The sequence below is a fragment of the Cynocephalus volans genome, chromosome 7 (assembly GCF_027409185.1).
Source record: "Cynocephalus volans isolate mCynVol1 chromosome 7, mCynVol1.pri, whole genome shotgun sequence".
Taxonomy (NCBI): Eukaryota; Metazoa; Chordata; class Mammalia; order Dermoptera; family Cynocephalidae; genus Cynocephalus; species Cynocephalus volans.
The window spans coordinates 119,802,305-119,827,681 of NC_084466.1; the positions used below are offsets into that span (position 1 = coordinate 119,802,305).

Below are 25,377 nucleotides of genomic sequence, written 5' to 3' on the forward strand. Positions count from 1 at the left end.
TCCAAAACAAAACAAGGAAAGCAATCACTGTTTTAAGTTTCTTTTTCCTCAAGCAGGAACTCTGCCAGTTAGTTTCACTTTCCGATTTCAGTTTCCACTTTGGCTTCCAAATTCCAATTGGAAAGACACACTCATAGCTAACATCATCACTTGCTCTTTAGCTCCCTTGCATAGACCTCTTCTGGAGCTGAAACTCATCTGAAAATCCACAAGACAGACTGGCCAGATCTCAGAGGAGCCCATCTGGCTAAACAAAACACTACAGAACTGCTGCCTAATTTACAGCAACTATGAGGTAAGGGTTTCTCTGCCTCTCTGCCATTATGTCTAAAGTTTTGGAAAAAATGTTAATTAAATACTATGGCAACAGGTTTGGTCTCAGTGAGGTCAAATTTCCTAAGTTTTCTATGTGAGTATCTGCTTATGGACTGAAGGTGTGTGTGTGCACGCACGTGAACATTCAAACACACATAAACTGTTTTATAAATGCAGGCCTTTTAATTTTTGTTAGCATCAGCCTGAGGAAGCTCACCTCATGCTACAGCCCAAAGAAGAGAAGGAAAATGGGAAAAGAGTCTTGCAGGAAGGGAGAAAATGATCCCAAACTTGGTTATTCTTTACCCCCAGATTCACTTCTGTATGACCCGGGGAAACAATGAACAGCTTGTCTGGGTAGAGACAGGGCTTTCTGTTGACTCCTCACCAGGGAGACTAAGCAGGTCCCACAGGGCTGTGTAAGCCACAGTCAGGGGCTTCTCAGATGTCCTGGGGGAAATATTGCGCGGCGGTAGTAGGAAAAGCTTACAGCCTTCCTCTGTAGGTGTCTGGTCTCACTTTCTGTGTTGCTGGGCTCCTGTGTCAGGCCTTCTCAGTCTGACTGGATTTGAAGTTAGCAGACGACCCCTTCTCTGGGGAATCCAGGCTGTCAGCAGATCCTTGACCTCCGCCTTCCCCTGGGTCTTGGCTGGAGTTCTATGCTTGGGAACATCCACATTTTCCTTACTTAAGGGGCTTAATGTGGGAATTTCTATATTGTTCTCTCTGAAACTTCCTTCAAATAATCCCTAATATCAGCAAATTATAAAAACTATTAATTAATATTGACTTGAAAATTTTTCCTCAGTGCTCCAGTGGGCAAAATTTTGAAGGGGCAAAAGTTCTAGACACTACACAATTACAGGCCTGTAATCAACCCTCCTCTAGAAACAGGTAGAGTTATCACTGATAATTAAAGTAATAACAACAACAACAAATGTTATAGAAGTAGCTATCACTTCCGGGATACTTACTAAATGCCAGCCTGGCTTCTAGAACTAGTATGTAAATTATTACATTTAATTCTCAAAAGAAACCTATGGAACAGGGAATCTTGTATTATCCTGATTTTGCAATAAGGAGTCTTAGATTAAAAAATGTTAAGATCCTACAGACAATAAGTGGTAGAGCTGAGATATGAACCAGAGTGTCTAAATTCAATGATAGTTTATGAAACCTTAAACCAACGTTTCCCAAAGGGTGGCAGAGGGGTTTATGAGATCATTTCAGATGGCATACTAATTAGCTTCTATGTTTATTTCAACATGCACTAGGAACAATATTCTATTCAGGTTAGGGATATGATTTTTTATCGTGATAAAATTTACCATTTTAACTATCTTAAAGTAGGCAGTTTAGTGGGATTTAGGATTTTCACAATGTTGTTCAACCATCACCACTATCTAGTTCAAGAATATTTTTACCACTATGAAGAGAAACCCCACACCCATCAAGCAGTGACTCCCTACTCTCCCTTCTCATCAAACATTCATCTGCTTTCTGCCTCTACGGATTTACCTGTTTTGGAGATTTCATGTCACTGGAAACATACAGTATGTGGCTTAGTGAATTCTAATGATTTTATGTTGCCTCAGCATCTATTTTGAATCTAGGTTTAACATTGTCACACCAGAAGCAAGGCTTAGTCAACCATGACACAGTGTCTAGTTCTCTTCCCCCTCCTCCCAGTTCCTCAATGTAGTTGATCCAGATACCACCATCTCCTGGTTGACCACCTTCCTAGGAGATAGCTAGATATGACTACGTGACTTGCCCCACTGACCCCCACACCCTGCATGGACTGGGCAGATATGCTGCAGTGACCCACTTGCTATAAACCCACCAACTAGAACTCTTCACAGAAAACCCACTAATGTAGTGCCCTGGACCCCAATACAGGCTTGGTCCCACAGCTTCCTCTTTTTCTCTTGTTCCCCACCTGCTGATTGGGCATGTGTTGTGTTTGTTTTGCTATAACAGAAACACCTGAGACTGTGTGATTTATAAGGAAAAGAGGTTTATTTAGCTAACGATTCTGGGACAGCTGCATCTGGCACGGGCCTCAGGCTACTTCTGCTCATGGCGGAGAGTGGCAGGCAGCTGGCGGGAACAAGCAGATCACATGGTGAGAGGAAGCAAGAGAGAGAGAGAGAGAGAGGAGGTGCCAGGGTCTTTTTAAGGAACGAGCTCTCGCAGGAACTGATAGAGCGAGAACTCACTCATTAATCCCCCCTCCCCTAGGGAGAGCATTAATCCATTCATGAGGGATCCGCCCCCATGACTCCATCAGTTTCCAGCACTGCCACATGGGGGATCAAATTTCCACATGAGTTTTGGAGGGGACAACACATCCAAACTCCATCAGCATGTGTTTCCCCAACAGCTTTCTCTTTCCCATTGGCCCTGGAAGGGATGCTGCCCTCTGCTCTTTGGGGTCTATAAGTCACAAACTGCCCGTGTTATTTCATGTGTGTTTTCAGTTGCTTCCTCTGTGTCTCATCTGACCAGTACACACCCAAATCTAACTTCTTTCCAGGTCAGGGCTCTCCTAGAAAGTGGCTATCTTGGTAGGAATAAACTAAACACAGGGCAGACAAGAGCCACAAGGGCATTCACCAGTACAAAAAAGTTTCCTAAGAGAGACACACCTGGTAATGGGTCAAACAGACCCTTAGGCATTAGCCATCCACCAGGAAAAAGAAGTATCCTATGGAAGGCACAATGTAAACATCCATGATCACCTCCCCTGGAGCCCCACGAGAGCAGGGCTAGAGTTTGTAGCAAATTTCATGACAGAGATCTTTAGACCAAATTAGGAAAAATGAAAAAAAAAAACAGAGAGAGAGAGAGAACTATGACAGTGGCCTTTTGTGTCTGGTTTCTTTCATTTAGCATAATGCTGTCAAGATTAATCCATGTTGTAGCATGTATCAGAACTCCATACGTTTCATGGCTGAAGAATATGCTGTCTTATGAATATACGACATGTTGTTTGTCCTTCATCAGTTGATGAAAATTGGAGTTGTTTCCACCTTTTGGCTATTGTGAATAGTGCAACAATGAACATCTGTGTACAAGTTTTTGTTTAAACAGCTGTTTTAAATTATTTTGAGTATATACCCAGCTGTGCGGTACACCCAGAAATATATACCCAGCAGCGGGTCATATGGTAGTTTTCCATTTAACTTGCAAAGGGACCTCCAAACTGTTTTCCACAGCAGTTGCACCGTTTTACATTCCCACCAGCAATGTATTAGGATTCCAATTTCTCCATACCCTTGCCGACACTTGTTCACTTGTTCTTTTCCTTTTTTTAATTGTTGCTATAGCCGACTTAGTGGGAGAGAAATGGTACCTCATCATGGTTTGATTTGCATTCTTCTGACCACTAATGATGTTGAACTTATTTTTATGTGTTTGTTGGTCCTCCCTGACTCTTCTTCTTTGGAGAAAGGAATACTCAATTTGTTTGCCCATTTTTTTAACTGGGTTGCTTGTCTTTTTGTTGTTGAGCTATAAGGTGCTTACATACCTTTCTCAATACTTGTATATCACAAACAAACATAGACCTAAGGGCTCGGGTCTTTCCGCAATAAAAAATAATGTTTTGGATGTGTCTCTGCAGCTCACTTTTCTCAATTAAGTATATATTATGAAAGTCCTTCAAACTCTTACTGGTTTGGATCTAATTCATGCAGTCCACTAGCTGCATAGAATTCTGTGGTGCTGATATAGCAAAATTTGTTTAACTATTCCCTATTGATATTTCCATTTTGTTGCTAATGAATACAATGTTGTAATGAACATTCTTGAACATACATCCTTAAGTCCTGGTGTTTTTAATCTGGGAAATACAAAGGTACTTCAAAAAGCTTTTGGAAAAATAAAATTAAAAGATAACACAAATTTTTCTATGAAATTTTTGAAGATCCCTCACAGATTCTAAGAAGTGGAATTACTTTGTTGAATAAAACGTGTACTTTAATGACTATTATCAGATTGATCTTCATAAAAGCCATAACGATTCATGGTTGCAGAATTTGTATCCTCATCCATTTAAACAGTTGCCAATCTGAGTGGAATAAAGTCATAAACCACTGTTTCTTTAAATTGCATTTCCCGAGTGGCTAGGGACTTAGAGCATCTTTTTTCATATTTACTGGCTATTTGTATTTGCTCTCCCACAAATTACCTATTCATATAGATTTCTGTTGTTCTGTTGAACCATTACTGATCTGCAAAATTTTCAGAATCAGAACCTTCTCCATCTCTATTACACATATTTCCCACATTCTTTTTATTTTTCTATTCACCTTATTTAGAGCACCCTTCACATAAATATGTTTCAAAATGTTTTATTAAGGTAAAATATGCATAATATAAATTTATCATATTAACCTTTTTTTTGTGCAATTCTATCACATTCAGAACACTCACTTTATCGTGTAATGATCATCACCATATACCTCCACAACTTTTTCATTTTCTCAAATAGAAACTCTGTACCCACTGAACACTAACACCTGATTCCCATCTCCCCGACAGCCCCTAGTAATCACCTTTCCACTTTCTGTCTCTATGACTTTGACTACTCTAGGTACCTCTTATCAATGGAATCATACAGTATCAGTCCTTTTGTGACTGGCTTATTTCCCTTAGCATATTGTCTTTGAGCTTTGTCCATGTTGTAGCATGTGTCAAAATATCCTTTATTTTTAAGGCTGAATAATATTCGATTGTATATATATACCACATTTTGTTTATCCATTCATCCATTGATGAACATTTGGGTTGCTTCCATCTTTTGGCTCTTCTGAATAATGCTGATATGAACATGGATATATAAGTGTCTGTTTGAGTTCCTGCTTTCACTTCTTTAGGGTATGTACTAACTCCCAAAAGTAGAATTGCTAGATCACGTGGTAATTCTAAGGTTAATTTGTTGAGGAATTTTCATAGCATTTTCTACAGCAGCTGTCCCATTTTACATTCAAACCCACAGTGCACAACAATGCCAATTTCTCCACATCCTCACCAATACTTAGTTTCTGTCATTTTTTTAATAGCCATCCTAATGGGCATGAAGTGGCATAACACTGTTGTCTAGAATTGTATTTCCCTAATGATTAGTGATGTTCAGCATTCTTTGATGTGCTTATTGGTCATTTGTGTATCTATTCAAGTCCTTGGCCCATTTTTAAATCAGATGTTTGGATTTTTGTTGCTGAGTTGTAGGAATTCTTTATATATTCTGGATATTAATCCCTTATCAGATACATGATTTGCAAATATTTTCTCTCTTTCTGTGAATTGTCTTATCATTCTGTTGATAATCTCCTTTGACGCACCAAAGTTTTTAATTTTGTTGAGGTCCAACTTATCTATTTTCACAGTTGTTGCCTGTGATTTTGGTATGGTATGCAAGAAAACATTGCCAAATCCAATGTCATAAAGATTTTCTCTTATGTTTTCTTCTATAAATTTATAGTTTTCAGTCTTACATTTAGGCCTTTGATCCATTTTGTGTTCATGATTGTGTACAGTGTAAGGTAATGGTCTAACTTCATCTTTGTGCATCTGGATATCCAGGTTCCTCACACCATTTGTTGAAAAGACTGTCCTTTCTCCATTAAATAGTCTTGGCACTCTTGTCAAAAATCATTTCACCATTGTTATGAACTAAATTATGTCTCCCTGACCCCAAATTCAGATGTTGAAGCCTTAACTCCCAACATGATTGTATTTGGAGAGAGGGCCTAAAAGAAGATAATAAAGGCCAAGTGAAGTCATAAGGGTGGAACCTTAATGGGTGGAGCCTTAAGAGGTGGAGCCTATCGGGCTGGTGTCCTTGTAAGAATAAAAAGAGACACCAGAGATCTCTCCATGTCTCAAACAGAGACTTATATACCTATGTTCATATTAGCATTATTCACAATAGCCAAAAGATAGAAGCAACTTAAGTGTCCATCAATGGATAAAAAAAACAAAATGAAAATGTGATATATATTTCCCAATTTTGATATTATACTATAGTTGTATAAGATATTATATGTGTTTGTGTGTGTGTGTGTGCATGTGTGTACGTATGCATATTATTCAGCCTTAAAAAGAAAGGACATTCTGACACATGCTACAACATGGATAAACCTTGACGTCATTACGCTAGGTGAAATAAGCCAGCCACAAAAGGACAAGGAAAGGCCATGTGACGATGCTGCAAGAAGGTGGCCACCTGCAAGCCAGGGAGAGGGTCCTCACCAGGAATCAAATTGGCCATCACCTTGATCTGGGACCTCTATCTTCCAGAACTGTGAGAAAATTAATTTCTGTTGCTTAAGTCTACGGTATTTTACGGCAGCCTGAGCTCACTAATACAACCATATGTGTGAGGGTTTATTTCTGGGCTCTTCTATTCTATTGCATTGGTCTCTGTGTCTGTCTTTGTGCCAGTACCACAGTGTTTTCATTAGTGTAGCTTCATCGAAGTTTTGGAATAAAGACATGTGAGACATCCAACTTTGTTCTTCTTTTCCAAGATGTTTCAGCTATTTGGGAATCCTTAGATTCTACGTGAATTTTAGGATGAATTTTTTTATTTCTGCACAAAAGTAATTTTGATAAGGATTGGATTAAATCTATAGATCACCTTGGGTAGTACTGACATCTTAACAATATTAAGTCTTCCAAACCATGAACACAGGATGTCTTTCCATTTATTTGTGTCTTCTTTAATTTCTTTCAGCAATGTTTTGTACTATTTCATGTACAAGTCTTTTGCCTCTTTGGTTAGATTTATTCCTAAATATTTTATTCTTTTTGATGCTATTGTAAATGGTATTGTTTTCTTAGTTTCCTTTTTGGATTGTTTATCATTAGTGTATAGAAACACAACTAATTGTTACATGTTAATTTTGAGTCATGCAACTTTGCTGAATTTACTTATCAAAATTCTAACAGTTTTTGTGTGGAATCTTTAGGGTTTTCTACACATAATAAGATCATGTCATTTGTGAATGGAGATCATTTAACTTATTCCTTTCAGTGTGGATATCTTTTATTTCTCTTTCTTATCTAATTGTTCTGACTAGGATTTCCAGTGGTGAGAGTGGGCATACTTACCTTGTTCTTAATCTTTGAAGAAAAGCTTTCAGTCTTTCACAATGAGTGTGATGCTAGCTAAATGTTAACATATGTGTGTTATTTGTATATGACCCGCATTGTGTAGAGGTAGTTTCCTTCTATTGCTAGTCTGCTGATTGTTTTATAAATAAAAAGTATTGAATTTGGTCAGATATTTTTTCTGTATCAATTGAAATGATCATGAGATTTTTCTCCCTTCTTTCTGTTCATGTGGTATATTACATTAGTGGACTTTCATGTATTGAACTCTCCTTTTGTTTGACATTCTCCATTTATATGACATTCTTGAAATGACAAAATTACCGAGATGAAAAACGAATTAGTGTTTTCCAAGGACTAGGGATGTTTGCGGGGTGCCGGTGAGGAGGTGACAGGTATAATTATAAAGGAATAGCATGAGGAAGATGTGGTGGTGGTAGAGTAGTTCTCTATATCGATGGAGGTGATGGTTCCATAGGTACACTCATGTGAACAAATTACATAGAATTATATACACATTGTTGTACCAATGTCAATTTCCTAATTTTGATATTGTACTATAGTTATGTAAGATATAATCATAGGGAGAAAATGGATGAAGGATACACTGGATCTTTGTATTGTCTTTGCAAATTTCTATGAATCTATAATTATTTCCAAATAACAAGTGAGAAAAAAAAACTTTGTTCAAATCTTTCTTAGGTGGTCTTAATTTATTGCATATAAGCAGAAGAGGGTCTTCAAGTCAACAATGCTTCCTAAGGCTCTGCATTTTTAACTGGTCTCAGCCTATTTATATAAATAGTAAAATAGAAAACTCTTATGTAGCACATAACATGCTCTAACTGCTTTATCTATATGGGTTAATTAATCCTCTCCAAGCCCAGTGTGATAAGTACTATTGTCATCTCCATTTTATAAATGGGACTCTGAAGCACAGCATGGTGATTTGACTAGAAAGTGCCAGTCAGAGAATGGGGCCAAGCAAACTGCAATCACAGTCCGTGCGTATCTTAACATCCAGGTAATGTAAAGAAACTAAAACAAAGTGTGTTCCTTTCAAGAATAAAAACGAAAGTACAAGGGGTTTTATCTGGCTTTTTCTTTTGGCTGTCCTTCATCTAACAAATAAAAACTGCTTTTGCATTTACAGTAAGAATGCTGATGATCATCAGGTCGAAGATAGGCTGAAGGAACTGAGATGTCACTTTACCTGGGGGCTGCTAATTGAAGAGAGTGCAATACCTGATTTAGAAAACAGGGTCTTGGAAGAGATTGAGTTCCTAGACACCAAGTACAATGTGGGAATACACAACATGCTGGCCTATGTGAAGCACCTGAAAGGCCAGAATGAGAAAGCCTTGGAGAGCTTGAAAGAAGCCGAAGAATTAATCCAGCGAGATCATGCCAACCAATCGGAAATGAGAAGTCTGGTGACCTGGGCCAACTATGCCTGGGTGTGCTACCACCTGGGAAGACTGGCAGGAGCCCAGACTTACCTGGATAAGGTGGAGAGCACTTGCGAGAAGTTGGCAAGTCCTTTCCGCTATAGAATGGAGTGTCCTGAGATGGACTGTGAGGAAGGATGGGCCTTGCTGAAGTGTGGAGGACAGAATTACGAACGGGCCAAGGCCTGCTTTGAAAAAGCTCTGGAAGCAGACCCTGAAAACGCTGAATTCAGCACCGGGTATGCAATTGCCACTTATCGCCTAGATGGCTTTAATGCAGCAATAAAAGGCACGGAGGGGTGTTCTTTGCACCCCCTAAGGCAGGCCATCAGGCTAAGTCCAGAAGATGCATATATTAAGGTTCTCCTTGCACTGAAGCTTCAGGAAGTAGGACAAGAAGCTGAAGGAGAAAAGTACATTGAAGAAGCTCTGACCAACAAGTCCTCACAGACTTATGTCTTTCGATATGCAGCCAAGTTTTACCGAAAAAAAGGCTCTCTGGATAAAGCTCTTCAGCTCTTAAAAACAGCCTTGCAGGCAACACCCGACTCCGTCTACCTGCATCACCAGATAGGGTGTTGCTACAGACAACAAATGATCGAAATGAAGGAAGCTACAAAGTTGCCACGTAGCAGAGAGGATGAAGAAAATGCAGACAGAATGATGAGATTAGCCATATTTCATTTTGAACATGCTATACAGAAAAAGCCCACATTTACAATAGCGTATATGGATTTAGCCAACATGTATACAGAGCAGGGTGAACAGCAAAAGGTTGAGGACACGTACCGGAAAGCACTCACCCTGCATGATGGTAATAAGAGCCTATTGCAGGAGGTCCATTATCGTTACGGCTACTTTCTGCAATGTCACAAGCAATCTGACAATGAGGCAATTACCTACTATTTAAAAGCACTATACATAGAACCACAGTCAAATGCTAGACAAAAAATTCTCCGTGCTTTAGAGAAGTCAGTTAACAGAGTTCATCAGAATAAATCTGATGTGGAGAGTTTAAATCTCCTTGCGCTCGTGCACAGATTGAAAGAGGGAAGAGAGTGAAGCTCTGATGTCCTAGGAGAGACCCTGCACCTGGATGCTGGCCTGAGGCCTGTCTTTAGAAATATTAAATGTTAACATATCTAAATCTACCATCATACAGATCTTTCCTCATTAGTGTCTTCAAGAAGGTATGACAGGATAGATCACAAAAGAGTTGGGTGGCACATAGCACAGTCGCCTCAACTCCCCTTTTTGGCTAATGTACAGCATCCTTCTGAAGGGGAGAAAAACACAAATAATTTCTTTTCTCAACCTTCATAAATTCTTAGCTGGGACACCTCTCTAACAAAACAGATTTCTAACAAGAGAAAAGAAGAATTTTTAATTTTAATGCATGTTTTAACCATAAGGCAGGAGAGGCTCAGTTCAAAAGTCTCTCTCTCTCGTGCCAGTGGCTTGGAACTCTGTCTTAGTATTAACAAACAGCCATAGCTCTTAGAAGTGACACTAAACACACACACACAGGAGTTTTGGGCTTCCAAAAGGCAGGAAAATGGGGCAAAATACGTTACATGAGAAGAGTAAAGTTTGCTCACAGATTTTCCTAGACCAACTGGCACCAGACTCTGAGCTGATAAGAGCTCAGCCTTATGAGAATAATATGTGTGCTGAGCCGTGTTCTTTTTAGCCCATCTAAGTTAGGATGCTAGCTGCAGTTGCAACCCTCTGAACTCCCTTTGGTGGACAACTCCTCCTGAAGTCCCATGTGCTTGGGAGAAATCTGAAAAATACCCATATGCTTTGAGACATCAGGCTATGCATTATCTTACACCTAGCGTGGGCGAGGAAATTCTCTCTAAAATGTATACAGATGCTTCCAGGTGAATTAAAACTTTATTTGAAAAAATAAACTGAGAATCATTGGATTGAGAATCATCAGTCTAGACAAAGCCTCTTATTTAACCCTTGAAGAACTGAGGCTCATGTACATCAATGGTCTTATTAACATCACCCGGTTAGTATGTCAGTTACAGAACTTATCCTGGAATCTGGTTCAAGTAGGAACCTGTTCAGCGAGAATACATTTCCTTGTCCAGTTTCCATTGTTTTTTCGTACTAATAAACTTATACACATTTGGTCAGCTGTTTTTTTCTTCCTGAAGGCTGCTTTATCCTGTGTGTCATGGGTCTGTATTACTAAAGGACATATATTGAAACTAACGCAATGTTGCCCCTTATTGCCCAATTCTAGAAGGGCAGGTGAGGCCCACTGGGGGGCACCACTAAGGATGCCTGAGGGAGATTCTGGATGAACTGGGACTAAGGATGTTTGCTAAACGAGAGAGTAAAGGCAGCACCTAATCTCACCTGCTAAGCAACTGAATTAGGAACTCGACACAAGGCTTTTCTACGTCCAAAGGAACCGTTGTAGCTCAAGGGAATTTCTTGAACCTTCCAACATGTTTGGACAAATGCGTATGCTGGGAGAGTATGGTGCTACTGTACAATATTTTATAGTGGTAGGTGTAGAGGCTCTTTAAACACATATATATGCACCAGCACAGGTACCTGATCAGCCAACTCATACACAGGAAAAGGGTATAATCAAGCTCCATACCTCAGGCTCTCTGAGTCTAATCTGTCCTCAGGTGGTCCCTGGAAAAGTAAGGGGCTAGATCTCACCTACAGGGCAGTCAATAACTGACGACCTTCACAGATGCAACTGACAAGACACCTAAAACAAATTCATTCTTGATAAGACAGTAAAGATGCATAGCACATTCTGGGGCCCCTATCGCATAAAACGTCTGGTTTCCAGAGTACCAATTTTGTAGTCAGCTGGCAATTTCATAGTCAAACATTCCCTCTCATTGGCTTTTGCAGAATTATCATGACTTGATATATAAGAACAGTTTGGTGGTCCTGCGCCTGAGCCTTCCCCATAGGGTGTGCAGCCAGCACTATTGTACACTGCAGGAGTGGCCACAGAGCCCCTCCCGGGCTACGCCTGCTCTCAGAGTAGACAGTCCTGGGAATATTCTCTGAGTAGAGGAACTAACAGGACTATGATTCTGCCAACATTTCACGTTAAAGAACAAGAGTTAGTCCAAGAAGTTTTTTATGAACCTCAGAAAGAGGTAAATATCCCTTTCTCTGTGTTTGCAAAGCAATCACTGGGTACTGCTTTTGTTGAAATCAGACTAAGTGCTGATGAATCTGTCTCTCCTGCTAGATGGCAAGTCACTTGAGAAGAGTCTCAACAGAGAACAGGGCATGTTACTAATGATCACACAAAGTCTTCTGATTTTTGAAATGGATATGGAACTCACTGCAACAAAGACAGCCTTGGGTGTGCCCACAATGTGTTTGGACCACCACTTCCTTAAACATCTATGGGCTCCCAGATCCATGGGAAGGATATAGGTACTGCAACTTGTTTTTCTGGCCCAATTTAGGATCCAAAATTGCAATTACAACTAGAAAATACCTTCTCCTCTTCTCATTCCCTTATAGACATGGACTCTCCAAGTCCCAGGATATTTCAGACAAATCTAAAAACAATTTGTCCCCAAGAAACCTGAGGATATTTCCCATAGACATTACAGATCTACGTATTATCTTGAGCCTAGTTCAATTGTGTAAATGTTCTCAAAGAGTTACATAGACAATTCCAGGTGAATGAATGCTTGAAATGTAAAATGAGACCATGAAAATGCAGTTAGAACTGGAATACATAGGAGTCAGCTAGGAAAGGAAATCATGATGGGCCAAAGATAGCTGTCAAGAAAATTACTGGGCCTTTCAGAGCAGTGAAAATTACTGGGCCTTTCAGAGAAGAGAAGTTCTTGGTAGCTGAGTATTTTCCCTGTGGATGTGATTGGCACATGTTTGCAAATATGAGTAGTCTCAGAATAAAACATCAGACACTGTCTGTAGTGATCAATACCATTTGATCTACATTCCTTTTTGGAACTGTGTGGATTATTAAGATGCACATGGGAAACCCAAGACACAGAACAGTGAAGATTCTGAATGACAGCCTCATAGAAAGATGCACAGTGACTGGGAATGAGTCTATGATCCATAGCATTTAGACCTGAAAGTGATACAAGGATCATCTGGGAAAGTATCTCTCCAACTTTAGTGTACCAGCAGATCACCTGGACATGTTGAAAGGCAGATTCTAATTCAGTGTGTCTGTGGAATGGCCTGAGATTCTGCATTTCTAAATATGAATTGATGATGATGCTGCTCCACAGACCATACTCTGAATAGCAGAGATCTAGCTCAGTGGTTTTAAACCATGTACAAAAATCACTTTGGGATTTATTTTTAAAAACACAACTCCTCATAATGATGCCTGGGCCTCACTTCCAGAGATTCTAATTTATTCGACTGGAGATTGGCTCAGGCATCAGTATTTTTTGAAGATTCCCAGGGAACTTTCTAGTTTGCAGCTAGAGTTTGGGGCCAACCTTATTATAAAACTCATGAGGCAACCGAGAGTTTAAGTGAAATCAAGTTCATTTACTGAGTCAATCAAACACAGAACTGGTCCTAGAATCCTGATAGTAGACTCATAATGCAGAGCTGAAGTTTCATTTCTGTAAGTAGGAATCTGCCCATTAGAAATGAGTTTCACTTTCTAGTTTCCATTGCTTTTTTTCTATTTGTAATCACACACATAAACATACACACACACGCACACACTCTTATATGCTGTGATGGCTGTTTCTTCTCCTTAATGCTGCTCTGTCCTGTGTGGTTCATGTGTCTGTTTATGCCAAGGACACACTGGGCAAGATTCTGCATGGCTAATCAGCTGAGCCAGATGCCCACAGAACCAGGACGGCTGCCAAATCCATAGTGACCACGTGATAAATGCTTCCTCTGTTTCTCTGACACTCTGTTACAAAGCAATAATTCTGTCCATGAAAATTCTAGAATCATACTGGTATCAGTGTAAGCAGGTCTTCTAATGTTCATTTCAGTGTTTGCTTATGTTTCTATCCCTCTCTTTCAGAGCTGGGTTAGGGCTAGTGCCTTGAAGAAAATATCGGCACTTGCAAACTGAATCAGCCTGCTAGGAGTCCACCATCTGATACAAAGAGCTGAGAGCAAGTGATTCCCTTTCCAACATCTCTCCTCCCCCTGCACAGGTTTATCCCTGCTAGGGAGGGGATGGATGCCTGCTGCCCAAGAGAGGCTGCCAGGCTCTGTGCTTAGGGTATACAGGGCTCCCTGACCTGAGCCCAAAGGTGGGGGAATATCAAGAATGCCCGGGCCTGAAGCTCAGAAGAGAACACCCTTATCTCAGCTGCTGCACAGTCAGATGTGACATGAGGCCCCTCCCTCTCAGTGCCCACTGGAAAAACCTGAAATGGGGAATGGCTCAGCTCATGGTCAGCACAGACTGCCCACACGGATGGACTTGTCCCACACTGTGAAAGCAACACTCACAACTACTGAATGCTCTTAAATGAGACATGCTTTCCTTGCAATGTCCTGTTCCATCTCTTATTCCTATCCCGATTTTACAGGTAGCTTAGACATATGAACCAACTAGCCCAGGATCACACATCACATAAACAGCAAAGCCCAGTCATGACCCCAGGCAGTCTGCCACCAGGTGGCCACTGAGCAACACTATCTTTTGTGCACAAAGGCAAGTGAAAGTAGAATGTCTTAGTAGCTCTCGCTTTGTCCAAGATGGGAAGGAGGGAAGGAAAACTAAAGGGTAAATGTCCCCTTGTTGTTCTGTCATGGAGCTTACCAACTTGTACTCAGAGCACACAGCTCTAAAATAGGTGAGGTGGTATACGTGTGTGAGCGAGTTTCCACCATCAGATGGTCATGTCACCCACACGTCTAGGAGTTTCTTTCTAATGGCCTGGCTTTGTTCATCCCCAGATGTTTGCCTAACAGCCTCTCTTCCCTGCAGGCAGACGTGGGCTTCCACAGCAGGACTGCCTGGGCCTAGTTCCCTTTTCTTTCTTACCCTGGCTGGTTCCACCCTTCATTCCTGTGCTCTTATTATCCTTAAGGAATCTTACTACCTACCTCTATCCATAGAGTATACTTAGGGAATGGGATTGGCATTCTCTTTATTTAGGTAATCTTGAGATTTGGTGGCTTTGGGGAAGAACACATGGATTTAAACAATATCCTGTGCTGATGAGATGTCAAGAGAGCCAGCACAGGCTTCTAGGAACTTCTCTCATGCTAACGGGCCAGTGTGGTTTATCTCAAGATGCCTAAAATCCACCCTGAATGAGATGTGGAAAGAGGTTTTTAATTTCCACAAAGGGCGATTTTTTACTATACCTCTTCTCAAGCCTACCCGTTTCCTAAGAGATACTGCATACATGATCTGTGAATGTGCAGAAGGCTGTCTGATGTTCCTTTTCTGGGTAATCCGTCTTGTCTGTAATCTTTGGCCTTACAAAGGCCAGGACACCCCTCTGTCTGCTGGAATGGTAATACGGTAGTTCCCTGACAAGAAAGTGAAGAGCAGTCGCGACATCTGGGAGTTGGCCTGCTGTTCTGTGGCACACAAACAATTTTGCAGAACATCAACATCACACAGTGCCATCCTGTGTTCAGGATGGATCAAGACCAAATTCAAGGCCACTCTGTAATCATGTCTGAGCACAGACAAAAATATGAATACTGTCCAATTGGGTCCCAAAATAAACAAACAGACTCTTCGCTTGGCTCCTGTGAGTGACTGCTGCTTCTTTACAAATTACACCTTTAGTCTCCCTCTAGTCTTCCCCCTTTCCAGATACAATTCAAGATATGCAATCATAGAATCATTCCTGCTTCCTGGCAGCATCCAATCCCAAGCAAAGCCCTCCTTCTTAAACCCTCCCCATAATCACCTAGCACAAGCTCAAATCTGATAAATCCTTTCCATCGCCCTCTTACTGAGACACCCCACCGTTCCCCATGGTGTATGTTCTCTTTCACTGCAATGATTGATGGACCCATCTTGCTCAACTACAGGTGTATACCTGGTGGTCTTTGGCTGAAAGGGATTGTCACTGAGGATGCCCAGCTCGAGCTGTAGTCACTCTATCATCCATCACCAATTACAGTGAAGCAAGACCAGCCAGTGGTTCAAGACAAAGTGAGCCACTTATCTCCATCAGAAAGAACACTGGATCAGTCAAAGGAATATCTAATATCTAAACTATACGAGCGTTTTGGCCCACAGGGATTAAAAGCTCGTAGAAAATATTTCTGACAAGTCTCTTTCTCTTAGTGTCTTAGCAATTCTCCCTCTTTATAATTAAAGAACTAAAGTATTGTCTACTTCAACAAAAGTAAAGAGTCTGAATTGGAACAGATGATGCTAATCTGAGATTTGGGAAAGTATATACAATTTTAATTTTTTCTTGTCATCTCTATTAGTTATGGTAATGCAAACTGTTATCATACAAAAAACCTGCAATATCACTTGGCAAGCAACATAGAGATTTACTTCTCATTTTCCTGATTGGCAAGTGGCTGTCTTTCATCCAGTGATCCAGGGACTAAGACTCCCTCCATCTTTTGACTATACCATATTTCATATGTTGCTTCCAGGTGTTCACACAAAAGAAGATAGACCATGGAAGACCATGCATGGGCGTTTCATGGCCTAAGCCTCGAAATGGCACACACGATGTTTGCCCATTTTCCATTAGCCACAACTCAGGTATATGACCACATCTTAACACAAGGGATTTTGGGAAAGATAGTCTAGTTAAGGGCCCAGGAGAAGGAAGAAAGAGCACAGCTGGGCTACAGTTTCACCAGATAATTATGAATAGACAACAATGAAGTTAATAACCCTGCCATGGAACACTCACTGAAAGGGAAATTGTTCTTTGTCCTTTAGCTTCTCTCGCTGCACTACTCCCTGCATAACCAAGATAAAGACACTTACATGATGACTCTGTGACACTTCACAAGAGGATATCAGAGTTTTCCAAATGGTCCTTTTCTCCTGCTAGTCGTGTGGAGAGTTACACCAGCCTGGATCTCACAGAAAGTCATTAAACATGTCAATGTGATTTGACTGACTCTCTCCTGGTTTTGGCTTCGTATAGGTGGTCTAAAAAATAGTAGGAACAGCAGGAACATGAGAACAATTCAGACGAATTATGTGCATTTTGATTGGATTTTATCTTATTTTTTGGCAGCTGACTGATATGGGGATCCGAACACTTGGCCTACGTGTTATATCACCACACTCTAACCACCTGAGCTAACCTGCCAGCCCTCGATTTACACTTTGACAGCCACACATCATAGAGTACTAGAGACCCCAGTGGCCCCATCACATTCTCTGACTAGGTGCACACATTCCTCTACTGACCAGTTCAAACACCATTGTCTGAACCCCTGATGGTGAACAGTAATAATCATCAAATTGTCAGTACATCTGTGTAGGCTCCACTATGGTCTTGCTTGGCAGTAATACAAATGCTGCCAGAGGATGTAAACAACATGCACTTATCCTTACACACCAATGCCTCAAACTCCGGAGGGAACCATTCTGCCTACCGCAACCCCACAGAGGAAGACCTAGCCAACTGCAGCCTCACCTGCAACCTTATTCTTCCACAGATTGTCAGTGGCTCTCTATGGGGTTCCTTTGGGCATCAACCACTGACCCTGGTCCTAGGAGCTTCCATTGCAGATGTCCGTGGAACCACCTGGCTGGGTGCGTTTGACAGTAACCAGTTTGACAACAGTGTCTGAATTTTTCCACAAAAATATACATCCCTGTTCTCCACTGGTCTTTCCACAACATCTGAATGTCGTCAGAAGGTCCCGTTATCATCTATCTCTTAGGCCGCATTGACCCCAACAGTAAACATGCATATCAAAACTGCTTCTCACAAACATCATGTTAGCTGCCAAAACGGAGCACATATTCATTATCAAAGCAGAAACAGTTCTCCCTCTCTCCAAGTTTCATTTTCACCAAGATGGAACACAGCCAATTTCACTGGGCCTGAAAGGAATGAAAATTGCCTGGCGATACCTCTACTATATAAGCATATGCTTTTCTGAAAAGCCCTAGAACTCTGCGGACAAATGCCAGAGGAGCCTCCCAGCCTGGACCAAACCACAACAGAGCACCTGCTGCCTCAAAGCACCATGAGGTAAAGGCTTTCTCTGCTTTCCCAACCTTATTTCTGTGCACTTTGAAATTCCAAACCTGTCCTTATGGACCATTTCCTTCTCCTAGGGGAGCTGTCTCACTCACGGTTCTGACTCTGATAGGCACCCTCAAGCAGGTAATGGAGGAGAGTGTACTAGAGGGGCTATTTAAGAGGCTGTGGGCTAAGTTCAGGAAAATCAACAGCAGATGATACTAAATAGGAGCTGGGGGAGGGCTAACAATGGTGGTAACATGACACCCCTAGGCCTACCGGGGCAAGAGGAGAGAGTGGTCCCCAGACCTGCAGAGACCTCTACCTGTGGCTGTAGGGGAGGGGCTTCTCTAAAGGCTTTTGGTGAAAAACTCAACCACTGCCAAGTGAGCACGGTGGGAGCTTAGGCATTAACACCACCAGCCTCACCTCCTCCTGCACTCTGATTTCTGACTGTTGCCTTCCGGTGGGCTAAACCCAAAAGAAAGTGAAAACTCAGAGAGGTCCAGGTAATGAAGTCCATAAACTCAGCTTCCCCGAGCACAGAGCATAGTGAAGAAGGCAGGAAAGTTGATCCAAATAAGCAAGATGAAAATATATGCACAGAGGTGAGTTTTCTAACTGTCTTCTTACTGAGTTTGCTTTATAAGAGCAGCAGTGCTCTTAAGCGAAGGAAGAAGAAAGGGATCTTAATTCCAAAGGAGATGTCATTTCAGTAGCACTTTCTAATGCAGTGAGAATTATCCAAAGGGTACTTATTGAGTGTTCACGACAGAGGCTTGCGCCTAGAGGGGAGGCTGACATGGGGAGCAGTCAGGGAAAGAGCATTTAGATATTTTCAGGCTTTAAAATGGGAAGGAGAAGAAGCTATGTTCTAAAAGTCTTTTTTTCTGTTCTTACTGATACCAAGTCAAAGTTTTGGGATTACTGTGAAACTGAAATGGTGACTACTAAAAAATTTGCTTTTCACCGAATCAACTGTTCTCAAAGTGTGGTACCCTGACCCGCAGCATCAGCATCATCCGAAAACGTGTTAGCAATGCACATGCACAGGCCCCACCTTAGACCTGCCTACTCAGAAACATCAGAGTGGGGCCCATCCATCTGTGTGTTGTAAGTCTTCCAGGTGATCACGTTGCATGCTAAAGTTTGAAAAACCACTATACTAGATGTTAGAAGATGGGAAATCTTATTGCGGTTGTGAAGTGTTGGTTCTAAAAAATAGGTATTCCTTTCTTGCTGGTTTGGTTAGAACTGGTGAAATACAGAAAATATTTTCTACTGAAAAGCATTCTGACATGATACAGTTCTCCCACTGGATGTCCCATTGAGTGGGAGAGGAAGAGTTTTCAGTAAAAGGGGCCCCGCTTCTAGGATCTCTCCTCCAGTAAACACCTATACCTGTCTTGAGAAGAAATTGTAAGTGAGGGATTACAAAGGAGTTTACCCCAAGAGGATCCAGTCTCTCTTTTTAATATAATGGGCCCGTGGCCATACAATGATGTGAGCTTTGTCCACAGCTGTGGAGCTGACAGAAAGCAGGCTCACCCTCTCCCCAGCCTTGGCAGCTAGGCTACCCGAGAGGTTTTGCAATGGCCTGTGCCTGTGTTTCTAGAGTCCCCTGGTCGGGGTGGCCTAAGGGGGCTCTGGACTATTCCAGAATGAAGAAAACCCATGTTGAGATACTCCTGATCCCAGTGGTACAGAGACAGAGGAGCAGGGTGAGCTCTTCTTTCCATTTATGCGCGTTGATCAAAAATACAAGCAGCTGAAGGGAAGAGGATCTACACACAGGGAAGGCTACTTGTGGTTACAATTGCCCACCTGCCATATGCACAGAGGGGTTAAGTCACCACACACATACACATACTCGTAATTGGATAATAATACATACACTGCTAATGACAGCACTCTCTGTGTGCTTACTAGGTAACAGGAGGACTTTAGGTTCTTAGCATTCCTCTTTTAGAGAGTAAGGACACCTCTCTGATGGCATTCTATCTCATACTCTTCCCAGGACCAAGAGGAAAGAAAAGATGACGCATGTTGATGAACAACTACCTATAAGAAAGAACAATAATTCTCCTCTGGCAAGTTGGCAGGACAGCCCTGTAAGGCTGTTCCAAGTGTGCGCTGGAAGTTTTGCAATCTTGGTGAGGGCTCAAATCTGGAATATCACCTATCGATGCACCTATCAATGCAGGTCACCCTGGCCCTGATTAGATCACTCAGAAGGAGGGACTCTTTCTACTGACGGCTGGATCAGCAGCTGAGGTGCCTGAGATTATGCTACAAAGTTAGAAAGCCTGGAATGGATCATCCACAAATATTCTAGCAGCTCTAGAGCAATGGCAGTCTGTGCGGATGATTTTCCCTGGGCAGTGTCTGCTCTCATCATACCACGGACTGCAGTAGGCAAAGTGGAGCATTTGGGTCAGAAGCTCTTCCTGATTCCATCTCCTTTAGAAGTGGAGGCTATTTTCAGTGAGGAATACTGATTTTATTCACTCCTGATCTCACCCCATGTTCACAACCATCACATTCAAACCCGCACCCACATCCACACAGGCACGTGCACAAGTTTCATTAGACAATATTTCCGGACCACGGTTGGGTGGTAAAAAGAAAGGTTTCTGGAGCTCCTGACCTCAGCAGTCAACCAAGCAGTCCTGCCGTAAAGCAAGAACAAACTCAGTGTCAGGATGGCATCTTCCATAGACTCAGGCCTGCAGAGGATGGCTTGGGAGTGTATGCAGGGATGCACTCAAGAAAAATCCAAGATCTATGGGGAGTTTATGAGGTGGAGATGTTGACGGAAATGAGAGGACTCTATGGAGCCAGGAGCTGTATTCTCAGATTCAATAAATAGTAAGATACTCGGTAAGCCTGAGTATCCTCTACCTCACTTGACAGTTATTCATCTTTTGCGAATTTTCCCTTTCCCTTTATTTTCAAAAGGGAATGTTCTATAGTCTTTTTTGTGATGAGGTTATGGTTAAATATTTTGAGTCAGGATAATGGGATTTATATGAAACTTGCTTTGTGCTATACGTTGTCAAATATAGCATCAAAGGAAATTTATAAAGGTCCCCTCCGGAGTCTTTCTTGGGACTAAAGGGTAGAAAACATGTCAGGTATAAAATGTAAGACAATTAGTTGAGAACGCAGAGGCAAATATACTTACATAGGATGTGAGGGCCACTTTTTTTTCACTATTAGAGACAAATTTCTTTTGGCCCCCTTATGTTCTTAGAGGAAGACTAGAACTTCAGCTGCACTTTATAAAACAGTAAAATATTGGAAAGAAAACTTCTGGTCCCCTTCAAACTTACTATTCTGTCTTCTCCATGCGTAGCTGAGTGATCACTTCACTTTTTGAGATTTAGAGTAACTGCCCGCCACTAGGCTGCAACATTACGTGACATTAGGTTCAGTGAATTACAAAAGTGAGACTTGCCACTTCCTCACATAGACACATCTAGCCCCATGCAATGTTCACTCATCCCCCTACTTCTGTCCCCATGCAGTAAGTCTGCCATTGCGAGGTGGTTCCACCCATTTTTCAACCTCTCTGTTTGGGATTGGCTCAGTAATTTCATAGAGGTGAAGGAGGTAGGATGCCCTACCACATTTTCCAACCTAGCTCAAGCATTCATGAAATTCATCATTTGAAACCATATTTGGCTCTCAAATTTCACTCAGAACCCTGTCTGGGAGGAGAGAAAACGAAAATGTGTTTACGTGTTGGGAATAAGGGAAAGATGAGTAAGGAATTCACCCTTCTGTGAACCCTCTGTTCCGCATTTGTTCAGACAGCATTAGTGGTGTATTACAAAGCTGGGAGGGAGCAGGACAGAAGGGTTTTGCAGTGTTGAAGGTGGTGCTGAAATTATTTTGACATTAGCAGACAAAATCTCTTTTGAGTTGACTTGTAGACTTCCAATACCTACCTGCTGGCACCATGAAGGGTTCAGCATTTCCTCCGGGTATTTGTGTCAACCTGCAATCTCTCCTAATGGCATAAGCACAGGAGCCAGAGAGGCAAGAGCTAACAGAGGCAGGGACATTGGGACGGAGAATATTTGACTATTTGAAGTGCTGGCTTCATTTCCAGTAGACTGAATACTACTAAAAATAGAAATAATTGCTGTCTTCTTTTACTGTGAGGAATCTGATGGAAATCTCACTGAAGATAGCCTGGCTCAGTTGAGATGTCACTTTACATGGAAGTTGTTAATTGAAATCACAGCAACGCCTGATTTAGAAAACAGGGTCTTGGATGAGATTCTTCCTAGACACCAAGTACAGTGTGGGAATACACAACCTGCTGGCCTGTAAGAAGCACCAGAAAGGCCATAATCAGAAAGCCTTGGAGAGCTTGAAAGAAGCCGAAGACTTAATCCAGTGAGATCATGACAACCAATCAGACATGAGAAGTCTGGTGACCTGGGGCAACTATGCCTGGGTGTGCTACCACCTGGGAAGACTGGCAAGACCAGACTTAACTGGGCAAGGTGGAGAGCACTTGCGAGACGTTGGCAAGTCACTTCTGCTATTGAATAGAGTGTCCTGAGATGGACCATGAGGAAGGATGGGCTTTGCTGAAGTGGGGTAAAAGGAATTGCGAACAGGCCAAGGACTGCTTTGAAAAGGCTCTGGAAGCAGACCCTAAAAATGCTGAATTCAGCACTGGGTATGCAATTACTGCTCATCGATCGGATGGTTTTAACACATCAACTCTGCACCTTCTAAGACAGGCCGGCAGGCTAAATCCAGAAGATGCCTATATTGAGGTTCTCCTTGCACTGAAGCCTCAGGAAGTAGGACAAGAAGCTGAAGGAGAAGAGTTCATTAAAGAAGCTCTGACCGACAAGTCCTCACAGACTTATGTCTTTCAATATGCATCCACGTTTTACTGAAGAAAAGGCTCTCTAGATACAGCTCTTCAGTTTTTAAATACGGCCTTGTGGGCAACACCCACCTCTACTTTTGTGCATCACCAGATGGGGCTTTGCTACAAGGACAAGATGATCCAAATAAAGAAAGCTGCAAACAGGTAGTCTAGAGGGCAGGATAGAGAAGAAGTGGACAGATTGGTTCGATTAGCTATAAATGAATTTCAAAATACTTTGAAACTAAAAGCCTCATCTGAATCGGCTGATGCTGACCTTGCTGAAATGTATGCACAAATAGGCCACCACAGAGACGCTGAGGACACTTTTCAGAAATTGTTATGCATGAAGATCACTGAGGATCACCTGCAACAAGTGATTCATTACTGATACGGCCGTTTCCAACAATTTCACATAAAGTCTGAAGATACAGCATTCACCTTTTACTTAAAAGGTCTAAAAATAGAAAAAATGCCCTATTACAGGGAGAAACTTCTCAATGCTTTAGAAAAATTGGCTATAAGACGTGTTCACTGGAATGTACGTGTTGTGGAAAGTCTCAGCCTCCTTGGGCTTGTCCACAAATTGAAAGGCGAAGTGAGTGAAGCCTTCACGTGCTATGAGAGGGATCTGACTCTGGCTGCTGACCTCAATTCTATGTTTTGAAACAGAGGTCACCATTACTCATTTAACATATTCATAACTAAATAGGTCATCAATCTTTCCCAATTGTTGCCTTCAAAAATCTGTAACATGGGGAAATACACAATAGTTTGACACAACACATACTCTGCTGCCTGACTGACTCCCCTCTTTCTTTCCCCTTCTATCCATGTGTCTATGACAGGAGCATCCTTTTTTCAACAACACATCCCTGCACTCATAGGCCAAGGTTGATTAATGCTGTTTGGGGCATCTCTCACCTGCTAGACCAACAAGAATTGTTTTCCGTGTGATCTTGAAAATGAAATGAATGGCTTCCATTCTCGGTCTAGAAGTCCCAAGCAGAAGAGACAAACAAGGAAGGCTTCTTTTTCATGTGCCCAGGGGCACTGACCTGCTACAAGATCTAAGAGCAAAGCAAATGAGCAAAGATGTGCGTTAGAAAGAAGGACGAGATTTCAGGAGTTTATTACAGCATTCCAGCCCGAGTTTCCATTTCCCAAGGCCCTTCCGCAGCCAAGATGGGCTGGTCAGTGAGTCAAGCCAATGACCTCCTTATAATAAATCCAACCTTTTGTTTGCATTTGTTCATCTTCTGGCAATCTCAAGAGATCTGTGTGCTCCAAACACATTGCTGGACGTTAATTCACACCTCAGGAAACTTAAAATGTGTTGGGGAAAGACAAAGTAAGAGAAAAAATCTCGTAGGGATACACAAGGTGAAAATGAAATAAATACTCTAGTGCAGTTTTTAAGTCCTTACTGGGTGGTGTGTGATTTAATCCCCTTTTGCTCCCTACCCCAAAATATTCAGTAACATCTGCTAAGATGACAAATTCTTTGAGTGTATTTCATTGGAGATGTAAATAAAAAGAGATGTATCTTTTATGTTTGGGTGGAAATTGAAAAATGCAGAACAATTTATGCAGCACTAGATGGCCTAAAGCAGAGGAAACTGTGGGAATATAAACCTACTGGATTAGTCTGTTTCTGTTGCTTCTAACAAAATACTTGGAAGTGGGTGATGTATAAGAAAACAAAATGTATTGCTGACACTTTCTGAGGCTGGGCCGTCCAAAGTCTGTCTCGTGGTGGTGACAGCAACCCAGGGGTCTCACATTGGAACATGGTGGAAGTAGAAAGAGCAACAGACTCTCCTCCTCTTTCAAAGCCCTCAGAACCATGCCCCTGATCATCATTTTTAATCCATTCACGACTGCACGGTCCTACAGTCCAATCATCTTTTCAAGGCTCCACCTTTCAATTACCATAATAGGATTCCCCACCCTCTACACAGTCACAGTGGTGGCTAAGTTTCTCATACATAAAACTTGGAGGACACAATTCAACCTTCAGGGACTTTGGGGATGACATAATCCAATCTACTACAACTACCAAGAATTTTTTAAGATACTGGAGAACAATTTACTCCTGCAGGCTATGGAATTGGAAGGTTGCCTTCTGTTACCTTGATCCCTGAAAATTAGGATTGGCCAATGCCGGGGGATTGGGCTCGGGGACTGGATGGGTCATTCAGATGACACTTAGGGAACACACAAGTCACAACCTTTTCAGTTTTGTTGATACTAAACAAAAAAACAGATTCATCAAATTTAACCAGAGGAAACTACTGAAATGGGAATACTTATATTGTCTTTTCCCTGTAAACATGGGACTCTTGGGCTCATCTGGCCCCTCTTTGAATTCCTGAGCTGTGATCGCTGTAGAGCCACTTGTAGGGGAGATTTGTGTTTGCTCCTGGAATAAATCTAAATGAGAAATCTGAGGACA

At 41.7% G+C, this 25,377-nt stretch overlaps 1 protein-coding gene and 1 pseudogene across 1 annotated transcript; both read left to right on the plus strand.

Moving 5' to 3' along the window:
• The first annotated feature begins 169 nt into the window (after nt 1–169).
• On the plus strand, nt 170–11,003 carry LOC134382507 (interferon-induced protein with tetratricopeptide repeats 1-like). Its single transcript, XM_063103103.1, has 2 exons — nt 170–295; nt 8,588–11,003. The coding sequence occupies exons 1-2, from the start codon at nt 291–293 to the stop codon at nt 9,942–9,944; spliced, it is 1,362 nt and encodes a 453-aa protein (XP_062959173.1). The 5' UTR covers nt 170–290; the 3' UTR covers nt 9,945–11,003.
• Nucleotides 11,004–17,972: 6,969 nt separating this feature from the next.
• LOC134381748 (interferon-induced protein with tetratricopeptide repeats 1B-like) lies at nt 17,973–23,589 on the plus strand (annotated as a pseudogene).
• The last annotated feature ends 1,788 nt before the right edge of the window (nt 23,590–25,377 follow it).